Source organism: Phyllosticta citribraziliensis, assembly GCF_038025025.1.
Source record: "Phyllosticta citribraziliensis strain CPC 17464 chromosome Unknown J3D65scaffold_10, whole genome shotgun sequence".
In the NCBI taxonomy this organism is placed as follows: Eukaryota; Fungi; Ascomycota; class Dothideomycetes; order Botryosphaeriales; family Phyllostictaceae; genus Phyllosticta; species Phyllosticta citribraziliensis.
The window spans coordinates 1739848-1761710 of record NW_027117347.1 but is presented as its reverse complement, the minus strand read 5'-3'; the positions used below and the strand labels follow the sequence as shown (position 1 = coordinate 1761710).

The following is a 21863-nucleotide window of genomic DNA, read 5'->3' as shown; positions in this document are numbered from 1 at the left end:
GGTGGTCACTTGGTGGATGCCGACACATCGGTACTCGGTGCCGAGCAACGACACCACAGCAGGCCGCCGGCCTAGTTTCGGGCCAGTCTGAGTCGTTTAACATTTTCCGCTTGTGGCCTTTGACATGCAGAGCGTTTGGAGGCGTGAATAGGAGGACTCTGGGTGTTTGCTGACTAAGTGCAACGCAAGCCTAAGGCCACCAGCCCCAGCTTGAGGCTCTCCACATCCCGTCAGGGTCCTAGCGGTAACGACTTTCGAATACGGAATTTAGCCGGAAATAACCAGAGCAAAACCTTGAAGGGAAATGTAGACTTCACTCTCGAGGGCCGCTGTTCGTCTAGTTCTTCATTTACCAAAGTCGACAGTTTCTTTGGCAAATCGTTGCTCGAGTGCCTACCCGCAAAAGATTGGTTTCAGGGGGCCCGAATTACAAACCCATCGAACCCCGTATCGATAGGTCGGCCAGTCGAGTCTGCAGATAAGCTGGACTACCGGTACCGCACGGATTCCCCATATTGTTGATCCTCTGGTCAGCCCCCACTCCTCGCGCATATCTGAAGACGCGCGCCTCGAACGGTCGTGGGCCGTGGGATTGGAAGCCGAGATTGGGTCGAGATAGCACGCCCAAAGGCGAGAACAAATACACAGCTTGCGGATTGCGACTTTCCAAGGACTATCTGAAACTTCCGAAGTGATTGGGAAAATGTCGGTCGTGTTTCTTAGCAACGCTCCTGCCACTGGTATGTCAGAATGCTGAATGGATTCTGTGATGAGCCGGCTGACGAAGCAATGCAGTGGACATTGAGAGGCTGCGCGCAGTTGCGGCGAAGCATAATGTCAAGATTCCTGCCGAAGAGGAAGACTACTACCGGCACCTCTTGAATGGACTGGACGCCACGGCGCAGCAAGTTGCGGATCTCCCAGAATATGAAGATCCAAGACTCAAGCCTGAAGCGGAGACGCTGCCCAGACAGTGGTACAAGCAAAAGCCCAACCCTCTCAATGGCTGGAGTCATCGGGTAGGTAGCTTCTTTGACAAGTGTCGAAATCAAAAGACTGACGTAGATTTCAGTCTGAGATCAAGTCTCCTTCGCCCAAAGACAAGCGGCTGGCCAACCGCACTGTCGCATTCAAAGACAATGTATCCATCGGTGGTGTGCCGCTGACTGGCGGAACAACTCCCGAAATCTTGACGGGCAAGTCGGAGTACCCTGTCCCAAAGATTGATGCCATAGTCGTCAAGCGCGTCCTTGAATCTGCGGGAACAGTCAGCGGTAGCGCCAACTGTGAGCATCTCTCCATGTCGCCCCTCTCCTTCACGTCCTACACAGGCCCAATTCAGAACCCCTGGGCCTATGGCTACACCACGGGTGGCAGCTCCAGTGGCTGCGCTGCTCTAGTGGCCATCAACCAAGTCAAGGAGTGGCGCAAACGGCATGGACTGCCATCCATCGATGAAGAGCTCGGAGAAGGCGTGGACATGGCGATAGGGGGCGACCAAGGTGGCAGCATTCGTTTGCCATCAGCGTACACTGGCATCTACGGCCTGAAACCCACCCATGGGCTGGTGCCGTACTCTGGAATCCTCTCGCTTTTCCCAATGATTGACCACACGGGCCCGATGGCGAGTAGTCTGGAGGACCTTGCAACGCTGTTGGGCGTTGTTGCAGGATACGACGGGATTGATCCGCGCTGTACGCCCGAGACACCGCTCAGGCACAAGGTGCCAGACTATTCAGCACAACTGGCGTCGTTCAGGGCTACCAAAGAGTCTGCTGGAGAATGGACCGCAGAGACGGCTGGCCGAGGTCTCCGCATTGGAGTTATCACCGAATCGCTCGCAGTTCCAAGCCTGAGCCCAGAAATCTTCAGCGTCGTCCAAGCAGCCATTGCGCAATTCGAGTCGACTGGCGCGTCGGTTAGCCACATCTCGATCCCGGAACACCTTTTGGGCCCGTCCATTTGGACTATTGCGACACGCGCCGGCATCGCGACTCTGGGAATGCGCAACATGCCACCTCCGCTGCTGTCTTATCCCTGCCCGGACGTGACGCCTCCGGCCTTTTCGCAGTCGACCTTTGACATGTTGGACCGGCACAATCCAGCTTCGGCCAACATGGTCTTCAATGCAACGCTCTTGCAAGAGCGGCCAGACGGGGCGTCGCTGGCGAGCAAGGCCATGATGCACGTGCACGAGCTGCGTGCGGCGTACGACCGGGCGTTGGAAGAGGTGGACGTGTTGATTACGCCCGTGATTACGCGCATGCACAGCCAGCACCCGTCGCTGGACGGGTCGGTCGAGGACAAGATGAAGCCGGCAATCGGATCGACGCTGAATACGTGCCAGTTCAACGTGACGGGTCACCCGGCGCTGAGCATGCCGGCAGGCTGGGGCAAGGCCGAGGACGGGGATGCGAAGATGCCGGTGGCCATGCAGATTATTGGCAGGAGATTCGACGAGGAGAGCATCCTCAAGGCGGCGGCGGCGTGGGAGGTTGGCGGTCTCGGACTTGATAAGTGGGATGGAAGGTAGAGAGACGCGACGCGACGTGGGTTGTGTGTGGTTGCAGATAGACGATGAATAATCGACCCGGACTTGTGGAACGCCTCTCGTCCACCACCTCAGCAGACCTCATCTTCCACCTCAACCTCTGGACCCTCCGCTTGTCATTATCCGCTCGTCAAATCAGTGTCAACCGTGTGCCAAATCGAATGCCATGGCAGCCATGCGACAGGTCGATAGAGCGCCGCAGGCTCACCAAGACGATGCTGCACGCATGCCAAAGCGTCGGCCTCGCAGATCCTCGATCGCACATCCGAATCGTCGAGCTGCACACGATGCCACGAGGCCCGCGCTGACTCTGGACTCTCGCCAATCATGACGAGTCGAAATCGAATGGAAGGGCGACGGTGCGGCCTCCAGTCTGGCAAGAAACGCCAGCTCTCCAGATACGCGCCTCTTATCGCAGGCTACCCCAGATTCGCAACTCGTCCGTAACTCGGCCGGCTCAAACGATGGAACAACAGATGGAGCACGAACGAGGGTCAAGGCGTCGTGGGACAGAGGTTGAAGACGGTTGACGCGAGACGAGGGACGAAACTTTGAGACAAGGCTGCTGTGACGTGCAGCGTGGTATGGATCATCCTTGATGATTCCGCCCAAAAGCCAACTTCAAACGTAGTGACCGGATCTCGGTGTTGCGGCTGTCGGCATTTACTAAACAGCTCAGGAACTCTCGAGAGCTCGTTGACCAACAAGCTGCAAGACTGCAGGGTCCAGAAACATGTGCTGCTCTCTAAAGAACCTCGTTCCGCGCTCCAGCACTGATCGCTCAGCTCAAAAGACTCTCAACACTCTCAAGGCCCCTCTCAAACAGATCCTCGGCTTCCTTTTCGTCTGCCAGCGTCTTGCACTTCTTCAAAGCCTCGGCCAAACCCAAAACCAGCTCCCTCTCAGCCTCGGTCAACCCGCGCGCGACCAAAACCTTCTGGATCGCTGTAACACTCTGCACAACGTCGCCCTCCAGCTCTGACAAGCTGTCAATCAGCTCTTCTTCCCACTCCGACCCATGATCCCAGCCCTCCAGCGCCAACGTCTTTTCTAGAATCTCGTTGATGCGCGGAAGCGCATTGGAAACGAGGCCACTCCCAACCATGGCACGAATTCGGCGCAAGACGTTCCCGTACTCGGCTGTCGCGACAGGACGCGGTGTTCCGGCGCTGTCGTGCTTGTACTCAAAGACTTTGCCGACGGCCTTGTTGGTGTCGCAGAGGTAGCGCTGCGCGCTGTCGATGAAGAACGACGTGAATGCCGGGGTGGTTGCGAGTTGGCTGCGGATGATGGAACGCAGGCCCTCAGCCGGGAGGTTTGCGACCACCGTGTCGACCATCATATTAACGTGAGATGTTTTGGCCGCGGCTGGCGGCGCGTCGGTGGTCATGATGGCTGGCTGTTGGGATTCTTGTTGGCGTCGCTACAACCATTCCTCCACATGAGATGGAGGTTGACATATGTATAGCCGCACTACTGCAAAACATACATCGCGCCAGAAGTGGGGAGCTTGCATGACTGGTCTCCATCCAAGGAACTGCGGGTAGCAGAGCCCCACACAGGACGGCAGCACCTCCGCTCTCCCTATCACCACCACCACCAACTGACAATCATGACATTCTCAACTCCAGCATCGGAGTCTGCCCTTCAAACACACCACCATGCCCACCACCGACATTGAAACCTTCCAAATCGGCTCCCGCAGCGTCCCGCGCCTCTTCGTCGGTCTCTGGCAATGCTCCAGTCCGCAGTGGGGCACAGCGCCGCTGTCCAAGATCAAAAGGCACTTCCAAGCGCTCGTCGACGCCGGCTTCACCGCGTTCGACATGGCTGACCACTACGGCGACGCTGAGCTGCTGTTTGGGCGCTTTCGGACGCGGCACGAGCAGCCCGACAAGATTTACTGCGCCACCAAAATCTGCCTCTTTGAAAAGGTTGATCCGACGGACGACGTGATGGATGCGGCGCTGGCTCAGCGTGTCAAGAATATCAAGGCGCAAAGCATCGATCTGTGCCAGTTCTACGTCCAACATGTAATCTGCTCTCATTTCTTTCCGCCCGTCAACGACTGACTTTACATGCACAGTACGGAAACGGAGAGCACATCAAAGCGCTACAGTACCTGCACAACGACACGCGCGCCGCGTCTCTGGGTGCTGTGAACTTCGACACGGCAAAGATGGAGCAGGCACTTGCTGCTGGTATCGCCCTCGCTACGAACCAAGTGCAATTCTCGCTCATCGACTCACGCCCGACAGTCAAGATGGGCCCGCTGTGCGCAAAGCACGGTGTCAAACTGCTAACGTACGGGACGCTCTGCGGCGGCTTCCTGGCCGACAAATGGGTCGGGCAGCCGGCGCCGGCGCTCTATAGCGACGGCATGACGCCTAGCCATCGCAAGGTGTGTGATGTTCCTCTTTGCACTCTTTCAGGAGAGCCTTGCTGATGGAGTACAGTACTACGAGGAGATTGTGGCGTGGGGAGGATGGGATCTTTTCCAAGAGTTGCTCGCAGCCCTCAACGCCATTGCAGACAAGCGCGACGTGTCCGTCTCCAATGTGGCGACGCGTTGGGTTTTGGACCACGCGTACGTGGGCGCTGTCATTGTTGGTACGCGTCTTGGCGTCAGCGATCGTACGGAGGAGAATCTGAAGGTATATGGATGGAGCCTCGACGACGGCGAGTTGCAAAAGATCGAGGACGTCCTGAAGAGGAGTCGGCGCGAAGACATGTTTGAGCAGATGGGCGACTGCGGGATGGAGTATATACACTGAATGAATCTTTATGCGGTGGCATAGCCAATAGTAGGACAAGGGATGGGATAAGGTGAGTGCAGAATCACCTATCACATGTCTCGTTGCACAAGCTGACTGCTTATACTGTAGTTGGACTTGTTGGTGGCACGACGCTGAAGAAGTCTTGGTCCTCTCTTACTTATACTTGTACTGTACCTTGCGCCTTCGGCTCCCCTACCGAGCCGGACCTCAGCGTCCGCGCCTACAGCTGGGTTTTCGACACCAAGCCATATTGACCCTGCCGCAAACATCCAACGCGTAGTTGCTGAGCCTCTCTTAGTCGTCCTCTTCTTACTCGATGCTTCATTTCTCTATGCTGCAGCCAGTCCCCTCTCCTATCACCCATCTCACACGACGCGTAGGGACGGCATGTCGCAGCAAGCCAAGATCGTGAACAAGATACTTCCGAGTGACAACCACACAACGCAGCGCTGATAGGACATGCAACTGCAGGCAGCATCGTAAGATGACAGCCCTGTGCGATGAAGACGCTCTTCCCCGCCCTTCAACAGCCCCGTCCCGCGCTCTCCGCTCCTCCCTCCTACGCCCTCAATCTCACCCCCTTTCTTTTAGTTCCGCGGAAAAAGCAGAGAAAAGGAAAGGATGAAGGTCCATCCGCAAACGAGGTCGTCGTGGGGGATATGTCTGCTGTGTCTGGTTGGGTGGGCAGTGGCTCAGAATCCCATACCCGCGCCCATCACCTTCGAGCCGAGCGGATACTGGTGTGTGCAGCCCGTCCATTCATTCATCCACTCAACCACACCTCCCCCAAACACCGCAGCAGAAAGCCATCAAACTAACAACGCACCACCACAAAAAGGGACGGCAACGACGGGCCGTGGTCGTCCTTCGGCCTGCGTCTCGGACCGACCAACAACACGCAACACGTGCGAGTCTTCCCGTCCTTCTTCTTCAGCAACATCTTCGTAGTCGAGCCGTCAGGCTGCCCCTCCACCAACAGCACCAACAGCACCTCCAATCTAACCCAAGCCGACTGCGCGGCCGCGCGCGGCGCCATGTTCTCGTACGCCTCCAGCGCCGACTGGGCGCCCATGGGCGACTTCACGTGGTCGCAGGGCTCGCCGCAGCTGGACCTGCAGGGCATCTTTGGCCAGGAGACCGTCGGCCTGACCTGGGACGACACCGAGCCCATCATCAGCAGCCAGACGGTCGCCGCCATGGCCAAGTATGACTTTTGGGTCGGCAGCTTCGGCATCTCGCCCAGTCCGTTTAATGTGTATAGCTATAGCGAGCCCATGCCGAGTTTTTTTCAGAGCATGAATTCCACGGGCCGCATTGCGGGGAATTCGTGGAGTTATACCGCGGGCGCGTTTCATCGTGAGTTTTCCTTTTGTGGTGGTGCTGGTTCTCGTGCGTGCATGGCAGTCACTTGACGCTGCTCCAGGCAACTTCACCGCGAGCCTCATCTTCGGCGGCTACGACGTGTCGCGCTTCGACAGCGACACATCCGTCAAAATCCCCGTCGTTCAAAACTCGGACAAGGCCTTCACGGCGCTCACGGTGCAGATCCAGCGCATACGCATCTCAGGCGTCGACGCCGGGGTGCAAAACATCTCGAGCGCAAAATTCGAAGCCGCCATCGAACCCGCCTTTTCCGCGCTGTTCCTCAGCGACGCCATCTGCGGCGGCTTCGAGCGGGCGTTCAACTTGTCCTGGGACCCTGCGTCCGAGCTGTATTTTATTGGCGATGCGGCGCATGAGGCGCTGATGGCGCTGCGGCCGAACATCACCTTCACCATCTGCGACCCGGAAGAGACGAACTGCCACGAAATTGCGTTCCCGTACGCGGCGTTTGCGCTGTCGGCGAGCTACCCGCTCATCAAGAACCCCAACGGTACCATCGCCAGCGACAACATGTCGACGAGCTACGAGCCCCGCCGCTACTTCCCGATCAAGCCGTCCAAAGATTCGTCGAGCACGCTGGGCCGCGCGTTTTTGCAGGAGACGCACATATTTGCGGATTTTGACCGGCACTACTTCAACATTTCCCAGACCATGTTCGACCCGACGGCCGAGTCGCGAGTCATCACAGTGCAAGCGCCAGCGGAGGAAAGCTCTGGGCTCAGCGGCGCCGCAATCGCCGGCATCGTCAGCGCCGTGCTCACGGCCGTGTCGACAGTCGGCTATCTGGCGTTTGCGAAGGCGAAGAAGCGCTGGCCGTTTAGGGCAGCGTCGACCACTGCTGCCAGTGCTGTCGAAGGAGAAGAGCCAGCAAGCTTCAAGCCAGAGCTTGACGGCGCAGGTGTGCCGCGGGCGGAGATGAGCTGCACAGAGGACCGCAAGGAGATGCCTTGCGCTGACAAGCCGAACGAGCTGGCGCCTTGCCAGTCTGGCGGTGATGCGGAGCTCATGGGGAGTATTCCGCTCTATGAGCTCCCAGGACAGGACGTCGAGGGTGTCGAGGAGGCCGCGAAGCCGAAGAAGTAGCTGCGTGTTGCTTGATGGAGTTGTGCGACCATTACCTAGATGGCCTCACTGTTTCATGTGTAGCGAAAGAAAGGGATGGCGTTTGTCCTTTCGACCTCCACCAGTGAGCGTTGGATAGTTGCAGCTCGCAAGGACTGTTGTTGCGCAAGTCCCAGCCTGTGTTGTATTGTGAGAGGCGCGACTGCATCTCATAGGCCCAGTTTCCCACAATTCTTCTTTGCAGTGGTGTTGTACGACACTTTTCAATCTTTGGGGGCTATTTCTCTGGAGCCAAGCGTTCCATTCATGACACAGCTAAGGCCGTCTTTGGAAGTAGGTCGTACGCGGTTGTTGGTCAGCTCCTGTGGTGCGTTCAGAGAAAAGGGACCCAGCCCTGCGGCGTGACAAAAAGCCTTGCGTCGCGGAACCATGCTGCGCGGGAGGTAAAACTTCCAATAAGGCTTGGAGATGATTCTTCTCGCATGGAAGCAGACATGGGCTGCATTCCTCATTTGCGGAGTTGCAGCATCGTGGGAAAATCCAAATGTCCTGTCGATTGACCCGAGTGGACACTGGTAAGCCGAAACAGTCATTTGCTGGTGGGCCGCACGATGTTGATGATTACAGGGACGGGAGCGACGGGCCTTGGTCGACTTTTGAGCTCAAGCTCAACACTGCATTGGGGTGGAAAACTGTCCGTTTGCTTCCCTCCTTTTCCGTTGCCGCCATCTTCGCAGTCGATTCTTCGGCGTGCGTCAATACATTGACGAAGGACTGCGCGGAGAGACATGGAGGTCTGCTGCAAATCAACGCAAGCAGCGATTGGGCCAATGCCGGAGAATACTCGCTCGAATTGGGAAACGATGTCGGATTCGGGACCGTCTCTGGAAGCTTTGGATTCCAATCTGCAGCTCTTCCTACCTCCAAGACTGGCACAGTCAATGGTCAAGCCGTGGCTCTGATGGACGGATCGACGTTTGAGTTGGGGCTCATGGGGCTCGCGCCCAACAACACGGCTGCATCGACGTTTAGTCGACAATACTCGAGTATCACTGACAGCCTCAGTTCCATATCCGACGACATTCATGGCTCCAAGATGGCGGCCAGGTGGGGCTACACGGCAGGGTCTTTCCGTCGTAAGTCTTGCCTCAAAATTTAGCGAGAGGAGAAAAACTTACCTAGATCGAGGCAATTTCTCCGCTAGCCTTACGTTCGGAGGATACGACTTGTCTCGAGCCAACTTCACTGTATACGTTAAAAACGAAATAAGCACAAACTCATCCTCACTTTTTCAAGTGGTCCTCGAAGGCATCACAGTCCGGTCAAACAATTATTCGAATTTTGGGGCCGGAGGATCAGCAGAGTCTGCTGTGAAGGCCACAATAGAACCGGCGCTGCCGTACCTGTGGCTCCCGGAATACTGGTGCTGGGTGATTGCAAACGAATTCAATTTGACCTGGGATTCAGAACGTGAGCTCTATTCCGTGCCCGACGACCTCGATGTGGAGTCGCCAGACTACAAAATCTCGTTCAGCATGTGCGGATACGAGCCATGCGAGGACCTTACGCTCCCCTTTTCGGCTTTTGTATTGACGGCAGGCCTTGGGTCGAACATGAGTACTAACGCATCAGGGCTTTACTTCGCGATGAGGCCGTCCGAGTCAGTGATCCTGGGGCGCGTCTTTTTGCAGGAGACGTATCTCTTCGCGGATTATGACCAGAACTTTTTCAGAATTGGACGTGCCATCTTCGATAAAGATTTCAAACCAATGTTTATCGATTCAGAGGACAGACCGGCGCATCCGATACTCGACACGGGCAAAATCGTCGGAATCGTCATAGCAGCTGTTGCCGTTCTCGCAGCTGTCGGGTACTTGGTATATGCCAAGTTGCGTAGGTTGTGGCCTTTCAAAAAGAGACAAGTTTCCGTCAACGCACTCGATAGGAAGCCAGAGTTGGACGGCGAAGGCAAGCCATGGGCGGAGCTTAGTGGTAAGGAGCAGCAGGAGCTCGCGGGCACTGGAAAGCCAAACGAAATGGCCAGTTCTGCAGGGGAAGACGCAGAGCTTGTGGGAAGCATTCCGTTGTACGAATTGCCAGCTGATGAGGGGCAAACGGCGGAAGAGAGACCGACAAGTGCGCGGTCAAGATGAAGGTGGAGTGTTGCTCCGCAAGTTGAGAAATTTGGTAGTAGAACGCGGGTTGGAGGCCAGCATCTGCAACGGAGCCGTCTGGGCTCCGTAATTGCTGTGGATCCTCGACTCGATGAAACAATAGACACAATTTCGAGTAAATATGAGGAGGTTGGCGAGAAAGACGTGAGGGTTGAGAAGGAGAGGAAACGGGTCGCAGTTGCCCGCGGAGGATTAGTCATACAGATTGGCGGCGGTTCGGGCAGTCCCGTTAGGTTGCCAGCGTCTTTCATCACCACGACACCATCGCCAACCGTCAACTATCCCCGTCGCAAACATTCGAAACTTTCAGTCAAAGTGCATCGCATACGCCGTTTCTTCAACTACCTTCCCACGATAGGTCGAAAGCACAAACCTCACCGCCAGGGCGGCAAGCCATCGCAGCCAGCCAAAGGAAAAAATCCCGACAGAGGAAAGGCTGGAAAAGGCAAAAATTGGTGCAAGATGGGCCAAGAAGAGAGCACCATCGTCGATGAAAGCAAGCCATCGGTGACGCTGGAGAGTCGCACAGTCGAAGGCGTCGGCAAATATCTCCGCAATGGACGCGCAAAAGAAGTCGTGGTGATGGTATGCAACGTCGCTGAAGCCTGATGATGGCTTTCCGTGGCTGACGTTGTATTCTCAGGTCGGCGCAGGCATTTCCACCTCTGCAGGCATACCGGACTTCCGCAGTCCCGATACGGGTCTCTACGCCAATCTCGCGCGCCTCGACCTACCTTACGCTGAAGCCGTCTTCGATATAGAGTACTTTCGCAAGAACCCGTTGCCTTTTTATACGCTGGCGCAAGAGCTGTACCCTGGAAAATACCGCCCCACAATTGCCCACTCCTTTATCAAGCTCCTACACAACAAGGGCATCTTGCTGAAGCTGTTCACACAAAACATTGACTGTCTTGAGCGCGAGGCTGGTGTGCCCGACGACAAGATTGTCGAAGCGCATGGATCTTTTGCAAAGCAGCGCTGCATCGACTGCCAGTCGCCCTACCCCGACGACAAGATGCGGAAGGCGATTCAGGACAAGGAGGTGCCTCGGTGTTTGAATGGCGACTGCAACGGCTTGGTCAAGCCAGACATTGTCTTTTTTGGCGAAAAGCTTCCGTCGGAATTTTTCGAGAATCGAGGCAAGGCTGCCAGAGCGGATCTGGCCATCGTCATGGGCACCAGCTTGACCGTGCAGCCGTTTGCCAGCTTGCCGGGATTCGTATCGGTAAATGTGCCGCGCGTGTTGGTCAACAAGGAGCAAGTGGGAAGTCTTGGCTCCAGGAGTGACGATGTCCTCGTGCTTGGTGATTGCGACGACGGCGTGAGGAAACTGGCAAAGGCATGTGGCTGGTTAGAAGAGTTGGAAGAGCTGTGGCGCATGACCGTTCCCAAGGCTGCTGCGGACCTCGGCAGACAGCCAGAAGAGGCCAAATCAAAGGACGAGCTTGTCGAGGAGGAGATTGAAAAACTGACCAAAGATGTGGACGAGACCCTCCGAATCTCATCAAACCTCTTGCGCGACGAGCCACGGCGTTCTGACGACCAGCCCTCGTCCAGCCCAGCCCCAGCTGCGCTAGAGCCAGAGCCGGAAAAAGTGCTGGAGCATTCTCCGGAGATGGGAAACGTGCTGGACACGAGCTCCGAGAGCAAAAAGCAAGTACCTGACCAAATCACGCGCGACGAAACTCCCAAGGTCCCTCAAAAACATCTTCACGAGGGAGGTTTGGCCCACGTCTTTCCGCACATGGGCAGCAAAGGTTCTCTGTGATTGGTCCGTGTGGCTATCGGGAGATCAACGATCCACATGGGGCCAAAAAACAGCTCGAGCCTCGAACTTGTCCATCTTCGGCGGCTTGGTCTTGGCAATGGATGCAATGGAAATGACTTTTCTCCGCTATGGATCCCCTGTATTGCTCACACTATTTCGGAGAGAGGAGACTTCCAGCTGTCGATGTCTCGACATCATTCATTGTGAATTCTTACAAGCTCACGTCAGACTGGCAGCATTCAGGCCCAGGTTGCAGACCTATATTGACGACACAATCACTGCCCTGTACCACTGGGCGCAGGGCTTCCGCGTGTCTGAGCCTTGCGACATGAATTATTCAGCAGTCTAGGATCAACGAGGCGGATTGACCTGCACATACTCTCCAGTCTCCATGGACCACTCAACGGCGTGTGGAGCAACAAAAGATCTGGCAAATCTTCCATTCTCGGTCTAGCCGCAGATGCAGCACTGGCTTCTTCGGACTCGGTGCCGACCTTGAATGGCAGCTCACAAAGAACATGCCCGGATTTCCCGATGCGAAGAGGACTCACGGTTCAGGTCCGCTGTCAAGAGCTAGCTGAAATGGGAAGGGATTTACTTTTGGCCCCCAAGCAGATCACGCCCACCGCAGACCTATTGACCGCAGTCATGGGCGGAGTCTGCAAAGCCTTGTCCAGGGGACGCCTTGTGTGAATAGTTCTGGCCCCTATAGCTGGGTCTGACGTCCAGATATTAATGTTCAGTCCTTCTTTGATAATTTCAGTCCAACGTTCAAGCTTTGCACCTACATTCGCCGTGTCGGTACATCATTCGCACTGGACTCTCTGACCGCCACGTAGTTCGATTTGGGCAGTAAACTTCAGCCCGCAATGGCTCTGTCAACACCGTCGCTTCCTCTTACCAGTGGATTCTTTGCGGATGCCGCCTCATTTCCCGCTGCTACTGCTATGCAGCCAAACGTCGCCAACGACGTCTTGGTCAATCGGGATGCCACCTCATTCGACTACTTGTCTGGACTATATTCCACTTTGGAACTTTCCGAGTACACGCCAACATCAACCAACACGAACCCTCCTTCAAGCATCAGCGTCGCGCCGTCCCTGTCGAGCGCTTCAGGCTGTCTATCCTCATGGGACGTGTACGAGGAAGGATACTCAACCTACACCACGGACACGTCGATCCCAGCTCAAACGACAGTAACCCTGACGTCGGTCAAGAACGCCGCCCCGACATCTCTCCACACGCTCTGCGACGGGTACCCTCGCGCGCCGTCAGGCGTCTCGGAATACCGCACCTTCAACCAGACGGTGACGACGGCTACGGCCTGGAGCGGCGTCACCAACGCGTCGACCAACACCGTCACCACGGCGGCGCCCACCTGCTCGGTGGCCGGCGACCAGTGCTTCGCGCTCGGCAGCGACTTTGCCTACTACACGACCATGCAGAGCCCGCACGACAACCTGATCAACCCGGACGTGGGCCCGTGCAAGAACTTCCAGTACTGCGACCGCTGCCAGGTGCGCGCGCGCTCCGTCGAACTCTTCTACTGGCCCGTCACCACCGGCTCGCCGCTGTGCACAGGGGACAGCTCCACCGCAACCCCAACAGCAAACGCAACCGCAAAATCCACCATCACAGCCGCTCCCGACGCCGATGCCGTCGCCACCGTCGTCACGCGCGGCATCACCATGACCTCGCCCAGCGTGTACCTCAGCTTCGACTACGTGGTCGGCATCGCGGGCGCGCTCGTCAACGGGCAAACCACGCTCTGCGGGCACACGACGTCGCACCTCGTCGTGCCCATCCCACCCGCCAGCCTCTCAAGCATCCGCACCGTCGGCGCCGCGTCCGAAGGCAGCTGGGTATCGGCGACGTCGTCCTTCGACTTCGCCGACCTCAACACCGTCCCCGCCGACGTGTACCGCGGCATGTCGAAGTGCTGGACCACCACCGCCGCCACGCCGACGAACGTCTGCCACACTATCTATGATGACTACGCCCCGCGCCTCGTCATCCCTGACGCTGTCCGCGACCTCGTCCCCCTGTGGAAGAACTGCGACGCGTGTCTCGAGGGCGTCATTGACCCGCCTATCCCGCTCAAGACGGCCGACTCGCTGCTCAAGAGGACGCTTACTCCTGCTGCTGCTGTGCCGCAGGAGACGGCGGCGGCGACGCCGGTGCCGCCGGTGCGGTGGTTGAGATAGGCCGAGATAGATAGAGGAATCGTTTGTTTGAGGACGGCGGACGGCGTTTTTCAGGGGCAGGTAAGTAAGGAACAAAACTGGCCCGGCAAGACTCCAAACCTGCCATCCACGGAGAGGAGACGATGAGACTAGAAGAGAAATCAGACGAGGGAGATACACTACAGTCATTTAATCAATCCAGCTTTTAGAGCGGAAGCGTTTGCTTAGAGATAGATACCCATAATACACGATACACATACAAATACGCGTACAATCCGGCGTTCTCGTTTGCCATGCGCGCCTAGCTGCTGCCAAGTATGTTTTCCGGCGAAGCATATGATCCTGCTCACAGTTTTTCCATCTCATGAACACACCCCTGCTCGAACAGTCTGGAATAGCAAAACAACGAAAGTCGTGTCGTAGTAAGTCAGAGAAAGAAGCATACAGGCAAACCACAAACTCAGTTCAGACAATCAAGCAACAACGAAAAACAGACCAGCGACAACCCCCATCTTCTCTCAACGACCCACGTTATCCCCGGCAGCGTGACTGTCACTCTCAGCCTTGACATCACGCCCCGCATCAGCGCCATTCCTCTGCACATACTCAACATGATAGCTGATGCCATTCTCACCACGTCGCTGACGCGACCGCTTGCTGTGGTACATGCAATAGCTGGAGCCAGGAAGCCTCGGGACGTTGCAATCGTCAAACATGCGGCAGCGGGGCTGACCATCGACCGTATCACGCAAAAGCGGCGGGAGGATGCGCGGCAGTGACAGTTCGAAGTCATCGACGCGGATGACTTGGAACGGGCGAAGTGTCGCGAGGTTAGTGAAGAGGAGGCGAAAGTCGGCCGCGACGTCGAACAAGCGGTCGACCAGCTTCGAGACGGAAGAGAAGAGCTCGGAGTGGTTCGTTTCCATCTCACGGCGTCGTTTCAAGGGCTCGTATGCCGAGGAGCTGGGGGACGAGTTCCAGCAGACCTTCCACACGTCGGCGTAGCGACGGGGGCTCCAGCCTGGACTGCCGGGCTTGCGGACGCCAATCATGACGGCGTCGCGGATCGAGAGACAAGGTACGCTGAGGAATTTCTGGCGGACTCTTCTGACCATTTCTTCGTACGCATCTTGATTTCGGCCTGGCGGGTAGTTCTCGCCATATGTCCAGCCGTGAAAGACTTTGTTCTTCTGCCAACCATCTCCGACATATCTGGTGTACGGAATACCTGCGTCCCACGAACCCATCAGCCGAAAGACACATGGGACAATCTTGACGCGACCATCGGTCGATTGTAGAAGGATGGCGGTGTTGAGAGGAACCATTGAAAAGGCCCAATCCAGCCCGAATTCTGCCATGACAGGCATCGCAATCCGCAGCAAAGGTGACGATTCCAAGAAGCCCTGAGCCACGACAGACAGACAATTCAGAATCGTCTCGTGGTAAAAGGCCGGGCCAATGTTGAGATCGTAGAGCCTTTTGGAGACCTCTTGGACAGGAAGTTCTGGAACATCGTCCCAGCCGTGATCTAAGCGGGCAAACAAACGCATGTAATCGGATCTTTCCCTGCTGAATGCAGGCTGTTGCAGCGATGGAGCGCGTTCTCCTTCTTCCGGATGACCAGGATGCGGCTTGTTGACGTTTCTGCCAATGTCTCGATAGAGGCCGTACCACCCGGCACTGACATTCCAGCTGCAAGGACAGCCAACGAAAGGGACAGGGTGATCATATGCGTGGTGTGTATCCTGAAATATTAGCATCGATTCGGTCAAAGCACTTTGACGAACATACCCACTGCACGTCCTCCGGAGTCAGCTCACCAGGCCACTCGCCCTCAGCCGCCGATCCCACCTCCTGATGCCCCAATTGCGACCGCTCCTCGTCCTTCGGATCCACATGGTATACCTCTCCTCCTCTGAGCCTCAAAACAGGGCCCGAACTTGGTCCATCAGCCCTCGCATTCTGCTTCTGCGCGACAGCAGCTTTGAGTCTGTCCCTCTTCCGACTGTGCAATCGTGCGACGACCTGCTGAACAATACTCCTTCCTTCGACGTACTTCAGGGCCGCAAACGTCGGGCTGCGGCGCAAAAGCGTGTTGCGGACGGCTTTGAACGTGGGCGCAACGTCAGTGAGGAAGGGAATGAAGGACCTGTTTGGCGTTGTTTAGCACGGGAGAAACGCAACGGGCGGAGGTCGAGCTGCCGCACTCGACCTGGGAGTCGCTGATTTGGCCCGTGTTGGTTGGTTCCATGTTTTCTGTCCGGAGGAGTTGGGGCGGGAGCTCTGCAAAAGTGAGGTGACGGGTGGCGGCAGGTTCAGAGGGTGCGTTGGAGACGTAGACATGCAAGCGACACTGAAAGAAGAACGGCAGAGGATCAATTCGAGAACGCCATCTCTGGAAATGGAGAGAAATGTGTGCGGTGTAAAGACAAAGTGGGTGGAAGGTTGAGGTTGAGCGGCCGACTGAAGTGTGACGAGAGGCAGACGAGGCAGCGACGTCCCAATCGGGAAATGCCCTCACATCCAAACCAACCATAAACAAACTCCCCGTGAACACGCGCGCTTGGAGCATTCCTACACACCAACACCCGGTGGTCTGCCTGGGAGCATTCAGGGCAGGGCAGAACGCAAAATTAACGCAAAAGAACCGCTCGCGCATCCAGCGGCTCGAACGCAGAACCACTTCCAGGTAGTGCCAAAAGGTGCAAAAGAAAAGTCAGCTGGCGATCCAGTTTCGCCAGGTAGTCGAGTCCGAAGGTGGGGAGATGATGGGAAAGAGGGTGAGTCTGTGGGTATATATACACGCACACGCACATGTACATACAAATTCGGATCTTGGGGAATGCGGCGAAGGGAAATGGAAATCTTCAATTAGGACGCAGGGACATGCTGATGCTGAATACGTACAAATGCTCGAATGCCAATGCGTCCTCATCTCAGCACTCACCACTGCAGCACCTACGCGCCAACCTGCACATCCGCCCTGGCCCCGTCCTCCTCAACCCCCGCAACGCCCCTCGCAACGCCCTCCTCACCCTGCCGCCTCTCACTCTCGCCGGCCCTCTTCTCCCCTCCCTCCAACACGCTGCCCTCATACCCAGCCACGCCCTCCCGCTCTCTCAACTCCCGAACGCCCTTCTTGACCTCTTCCGCGTCGATGCCGACGGCGCGCACCCACGCCGGGTCGAGCGCGTCAAGCCGCAGGTACGGCGCCAGGTCGCCGATGGGGCTGGTCTTGAACTCGCGGTTCCAGCCCATGCCGAGGTGCGCCCAGGGGTTGGCGAAGTGGTAAGCGATGTCGAAGTCTTCCCAGCGGGGGGAGGCGATTGTTTGCACTGTACGCAACGCCGTTAGCCCGACCACATTTGCGTCCAAAAGAAGAAAGTAGAAGAAAAGGAAAGGAGAGCAAGGAAGAGAAGAGAAGAGAAGAGGAGGCAAAACTCACTATAATGCAACGAACTGCCCGGCCACACAGCGTTGACGCGGCCCGTGACGTTATCGCGGTACCAGCTGCGGCAGCCGCTCTTCCACACCGTGTGCTTGTACCACTCCTGCGCGTGCGCGTTGAAGGCGTCCGTCACGTCCTGCTTGGGCGCCCACGCCTTGATGTGGTCGCGCTGCATCTTCTTGATCACCTGGATCGTGTAGTCGGCTACGGAGCCTAGCGGGCCAGCCACGCTGCCGGACTCGACGGGCCTGTGTGCGGCACGCTGTCATCAGTACCTAGGTGTTGCAATGTATTGTGATGTAGGGGAAAAGGGGGGAGGGGAAGGGAGACCAACCACGTCGGTCCAACGAACATGACAAAGTTGGGCAAACCCGGCACGCCGAGCCCCAAGTAGCTTTCCGGCCACCGTCTCCAGTATTCGCCCAACTCCCTCCCGTCGCGTCCAACGACGGGGAAGCGCGGGCGGTAGCTGACATCAAAGCCCGTGGCAGCGACAATGGTGTCGGCAGCCCTCTCCACGCCCTTGCTATCGACCACGTCGGTCGGGGTGACGCGCTCGACGGCGGCAAAATGCACGTCGACATTGGGCTTGGTGATGGCCGCCATGTACGCATCGCCAGGCGTGACGCGGCGACATCCAACGTCAAATGTGGGCGTGAAGCCCGCGAGCAGGCGCTCGTCACCAATGTGCTCGCGCATGCGCTGCTTCAGCGCCGCCTGCGCCGCGCCCTGCGCCTCGCTGTCGGCGTACATGAGCGGCCACAGGTTGTTGACGTCGTGCTCAATCTGCTTGGCGTGCGCAACCAGCGCGTCCGGCTGACGTCGAAAGTCGCGCTTCTCGTCGTCAGCGTAGTCCGTCCGCCCGTGGAACGCTGAGCTGAGGTCGACAAACCACACCCCCGTCCGCACGTAGACGTCGACGTGCCCGGCGTGCGGCTGCATCGTCGGCAGCGTCTGGATCGAGCTCGCTCCCGACCCGATGATGGCGATGCGCTGGTCTTTCCATTGCGGCGCGTCGTAGTCGCGCGGCCACTCGGCCGTGTGGACGACGGGCCCGCGGAACGAGTCCAGCCCGGGGATTTCGGGGTGCTTTGGCGCATTGAGGATGCCCGTGGCGTACAGCAAAAGGTGGCAGGAGTCGGTGAATTCCTCAGTCGAGTCGCCTACGCGGCGGCGCATGCGGAGGTGCCATTGCCCACTATCTTCGTCCCAGGTAGCGCCGTTGACGTGCGTCGAGAAGGTCATGTATTTGCGCAGGTCAAAGACCTCGCAGACCTTGTTCAGATACGCCCAGATATCGGACGCCGAGGAGAAGAACTTGGGCCAGTCAGGATTGAGCGCGAAGCTTCACTCCAATCAGTCGAACCCCTTCCATGCCACAGTAGAAATACTCACTTGTACGTGTAAGCATGGCTCGGGATATCGCACGCACACCCTGGATACCTGTTCTCCAACCACGTACCTCCAATATCTTCATTCTTCTCGTAAATCTTGAACTCGACGCTCTGGCAGTGCTTCTGGATCTTGTACGCGTTCAAGATGCCCGAAAAGCCAGCGCCGATGCAAATGACCTTAAGGGGCCGCGCCGCCGGGTCGTCGTACGTGATGTCAGGGACCGAGTAGCCCGTCGAGCCGGGTGTCGAGTAGTCCCAGCGGCCATCCTTGATCCACTCGGACGCGACGGCGTTGATGTCTGGCGCCATGCTTGCTTGCTTGTCCGACTACTGGCAGTGAGAAGAAAGAATGGAGAACAAGTGAAAATGAGCAGTGTTCCCAAGATATAGAGCAAGGAGCAGCCACTCTCAAACCAGAGACGATTGGCAATGCACCACTCCCGACAGCACGGCCGAGGCAAGTCGGCCGCTGTGTAGCCCCATTCGGCACCAAAATCTCCTCAATGCCAGCACTGCTCCGCGTGAACACATCACGGCGCACAAGGGCTCCGTCCAGCTGCTGGCCGGGTATTCGACAGATCCGCGTCCACAGCCTACGCAACCACCACCACCACCACCACCATTGCGATTCGCCGTGCCGGTATCCGATGACGTCCCCTAACTATTGCCACACCACGCACAGCAACCGTTGGGGAACCGGACTCTTGCCCAATCCAGAAAGATTGATATAGGCGCAAACCAATCAACGAGTAGCGCCAGCGGCTCGGTTCCCCTGCATAGCGTGCATGCAGGCGGGGAAAATGGTCGCCCCGAGGTTAACGTCCTTGGGGGCTGCGGGGGTCGTGGTGCATTCTTTTGGTGGTGTTACCGCTAGCCTGGGTGCCAGATTGCATCTTGATGATGTATACGTGCAGGTGTTGTTGGGCTGATGGGGCGTTCTAAAATCCGTCGACTGACGCGCCGTTCGAGTACGGGTGCGGGTCAGAGCATTCCCGGTGGAAGGAAGCTTGGCATTGACCGGCTGCAGTCGTCCAGTCCAGGCTGCGAGGTGCGAGCACGAATTGTTGATGAAGGAGAGTGTCAAGGACCTGGAGGCAGTAGAGTCGGTCGTCAAACAGCCAGGCGCTAGTCCATAGTTAGTCTAGCGTATGCACGTGCCCCATCACCATGTTTGTCGATCCAATCCATATCTTCAGGTTCGGCACCACTCACTCAATAACACGCAGCGCTATTCCATGACAGCTGCTCGGTATTTGGCACCAGGATGGCACTCAGGCGGACTGTCGCGAAAAAGAAGCAAGTCCACACGGCAACCTGGAGATGACGAGCGAGCGATTCGACCAAGTCACAACGGAGGCTCCATGGGGTGCGTCTTTGAGCTTTTGTGACGTAGACTAATAGGTACAGACAGTGTTGAAACATATTCCGGACTCCAAAAGAAAGATTTGGAAGCTTGTGCAACGATAGGGGACGCAAGGACAGCAAGAAGAAGTTGAATGGGCCGTTGGAGTCGGTTTTCCGGTCCACGAATGAGCCAGGACGACCAAATCAGGGATTCTACGCCTCCAGAGACCCGGAACTGGGAATCTTGCAGCACTGGATCATTTTGTTGAGCGTAGCGTTCATATCCATCGGCTCCTGGATCGACGGCAACCGGCTTCCGTCATCCAAAACACCGTCGCCGTCCCAATCGAATTGCACCACTCCAGATGGCACGACAATTTTCTCAAACAGTAATCTCTCCAGTTGGGTGTACTTGCGCAAGGCCTTGAAGACCTTCAGCCACGGCACAGACAGAGTGAGGCATCGGATAAGTCCTAGATTGCGTATCGACGTCTTGAGCGGGCTCTTTTTGTGTGTGAAGAAGCGGTGCTCCTCGCCTTCGCGGCCAGCATAGATCTCGCTTTGCGTGATGATGAGGTTCTGAAGGGGTCCATTCACGCTGCGCGCGTCGGTCAGGGCGCGGAGATCCGCCAGAGACAGCACGGTGCGGTGGAGACTGAGGCTTTGCAAGGCGTGGCCACCCAGCACCGGCAACGTATACGTTGTATCGACCACGAAAAAATCTTCAGGCTCCCGCGGTCGCTCGATACAAGTCTTGGTGACCGGGTGCAGCAGCGATCCGCTAGAGTAGCCCTCGAACCACAACTCGTGCGTCGCTCGCTCCTGTCCCGACCACTCCAGACCGACCGCACCTTTCTCATAGCACACGTCGATATTCAGCGTCCGCGTCGTCCTGCGCAGCGCGTCGGCCAGGAACTCAAAGTCTTCCGGTTCGGGGTCGCGCAGAGAGCCTGCTCGAGCCTGCGCCAGATCCTCGCCGCAGACAAAGCAGACGGTCTTCAGATTTGGCAGGTCGTTGACGAGCTCGGCGAACATCCGCTGCGGCCGCTCTTTGAGGTGCTTCCGCACCTGTGCTGGGTTTTCGATGACCAACGCGCCCCCTCGTTGTGTCACACCAGGCGTCAATCCGTCAAATGCCACGAAACGGTCCAAATCATCTGTGTCGTCTGTTTTGAAAAGCTTGAGGCTCACGACCGCCGAGGCCAGCGGCGTTTTCATGAACTTGTGCAGGTCCAGCAGCTCGATCGATGTGAAAGGGCATTCGAGATCCCTGAAACAGGCCTGCAGTTTGGCGTTGGAGTTGAGGTGGTCCCGCATCGTCTTGCTCGTAGTGCGCAGCTCCATCGTGTCGCCATTGTCCAGGTATTGAGCGACCGCATTCACCAGCTTGTCCGCGAGAGTTTCGAATTTCGAGAACTTCTTCGTGGGAGGCATGATGGTGTTTGGGAGTGGGTGGTGAAAGGCGCTGGTGACCATCAATCGCAAGACCGCTTCTTCTAATGGGTCAAGACGGCACGAAATGCTGGCTTTGCCGTTCCGAACTGGGAAACGCGTCAGTCGAAGGTTGAGGTAAAGTTGCGAAATCTTCCGTCTTTCGTCCCAACGTCCCGCGTCCGAAGCAAAGCAAGGGCATCGTGACAGGGTGGCGGGGAGACTGAAAAATTTCGATCGCAGCCGGGAAAAAACTCGACGCACCGGCACTTCTCTGCAACAATTTTTCTTAGTCGTCTTCTTCAGATCGTGAAAGGGTCAGCTCGTCAACTGGGCTTGCAGGTAGGT

The 21863-nt window shown here is 57.0% G+C and overlaps 9 protein-coding genes across 9 annotated transcripts; 6 read left to right on the top strand and 3 right to left on the bottom strand.

Annotated features, from left to right (window-relative positions):
* Positions 1-1181: 1181 nt before the first annotated feature.
* J3D65DRAFT_635175 (amidase signature domain-containing protein) lies at positions 1182-2608 on the top strand. The gene has a single exon (XM_066801288.1). It carries the CDS (start codon positions 1301-1303, stop codon positions 2531-2533), a length of 1233 nt encoding a protein of 410 aa, XP_066652736.1. The 5' UTR covers positions 1182-1300; the 3' UTR covers positions 2534-2608.
* A 696-nt stretch (positions 2609-3304) lies between these two features.
* Positions 3305-3941, bottom strand: J3D65DRAFT_679788 (uncharacterized protein; the record flags this gene model as incomplete). Its single annotated transcript, XM_066803692.1, has 1 exon — positions 3305-3941. The coding sequence occupies one exon, from the start codon at positions 3939-3941 to the stop codon at positions 3333-3335; it is 609 nt and encodes a 202-aa protein (XP_066652735.1). The 3' UTR covers positions 3305-3332.
* A 271-nt stretch (positions 3942-4212) lies between these two features.
* Positions 4213-5325, top strand: J3D65DRAFT_558479 (putative general stress protein; the record flags this gene model as incomplete). The annotated part of the gene is made up of 3 exons (XM_066797366.1): positions 4213-4584; positions 4638-4952; positions 5008-5325. The coding sequence occupies 3 exons, from the start codon at positions 4213-4215 to the stop codon at positions 5323-5325; spliced, it is 1005 nt and encodes a 334-aa protein (XP_066652734.1).
* Positions 5326-5667: 342 nt separating this feature from the next.
* Positions 5668-8018, top strand: J3D65DRAFT_79108 (aspartic peptidase domain-containing protein). Its single transcript, XM_066804193.1, has 3 exons — positions 5668-6068; positions 6167-6684; positions 6752-8018. Exons 1-3 carry the CDS (start codon positions 5950-5952, stop codon positions 7792-7794), a joined length of 1680 nt encoding a protein of 559 aa, XP_066652733.1. The 5' UTR covers positions 5668-5949; the 3' UTR covers positions 7795-8018.
* A 223-nt stretch (positions 8019-8241) lies between these two features.
* On the top strand, positions 8242-9926 carry J3D65DRAFT_670537 (aspartic peptidase domain-containing protein; the record flags this gene model as incomplete). The annotated part of the gene is made up of 3 exons (XM_066803297.1): positions 8242-8348; positions 8401-8909; positions 8962-9926. 3 exons carry the CDS (start codon positions 8242-8244, stop codon positions 9924-9926), a joined length of 1581 nt encoding a protein of 526 aa, XP_066652732.1.
* Positions 9927-10168: 242 nt separating this feature from the next.
* Positions 10169-11982, top strand: J3D65DRAFT_79088 (NAD-dependent histone deacetylase SIR2). The gene is made up of 2 exons (XM_066804192.1): positions 10169-10532; positions 10591-11982. The coding sequence occupies exons 1-2, from the start codon at positions 10410-10412 to the stop codon at positions 11713-11715; spliced, it is 1248 nt and encodes a 415-aa protein (XP_066652731.1). The 5' UTR covers positions 10169-10409; the 3' UTR covers positions 11716-11982.
* Positions 11983-12662: 680 nt separating this feature from the next.
* J3D65DRAFT_670535 (uncharacterized protein) lies at positions 12663-13919 on the top strand (the record flags this gene model as incomplete). The annotated part of the gene is made up of 1 exon (XM_066803296.1): positions 12663-13919. The coding sequence occupies one exon, from the start codon at positions 12663-12665 to the stop codon at positions 13917-13919; it is 1257 nt and encodes a 418-aa protein (XP_066652730.1).
* A 2937-nt stretch (positions 13920-16856) lies between these two features.
* On the bottom strand, positions 16857-19069 carry J3D65DRAFT_653040 (uncharacterized protein; the record flags this gene model as incomplete). Its single annotated transcript, XM_066802462.1, has 5 exons — positions 18742-19069; positions 17681-18691; positions 17344-17594; positions 17043-17233; positions 16857-17021 (listed from the first exon to the last, which is right to left on the bottom strand). The coding sequence occupies exons 1-5, from the start codon at positions 19047-19049 to the stop codon at positions 16857-16859; spliced, it is 1926 nt and encodes a 641-aa protein (XP_066652729.1). The 5' UTR covers positions 19050-19069.
* A 1158-nt stretch (positions 19070-20227) lies between these two features.
* J3D65DRAFT_78912 (uncharacterized protein) lies at positions 20228-21682 on the bottom strand. Its single transcript, XM_066804191.1, has one exon. It carries the CDS (start codon positions 21558-21560, stop codon positions 20298-20300), a length of 1263 nt encoding a protein of 420 aa, XP_066652728.1. The 5' UTR covers positions 21561-21682; the 3' UTR covers positions 20228-20297.
* Positions 21683-21863: the final 181 nt, after the last annotated feature.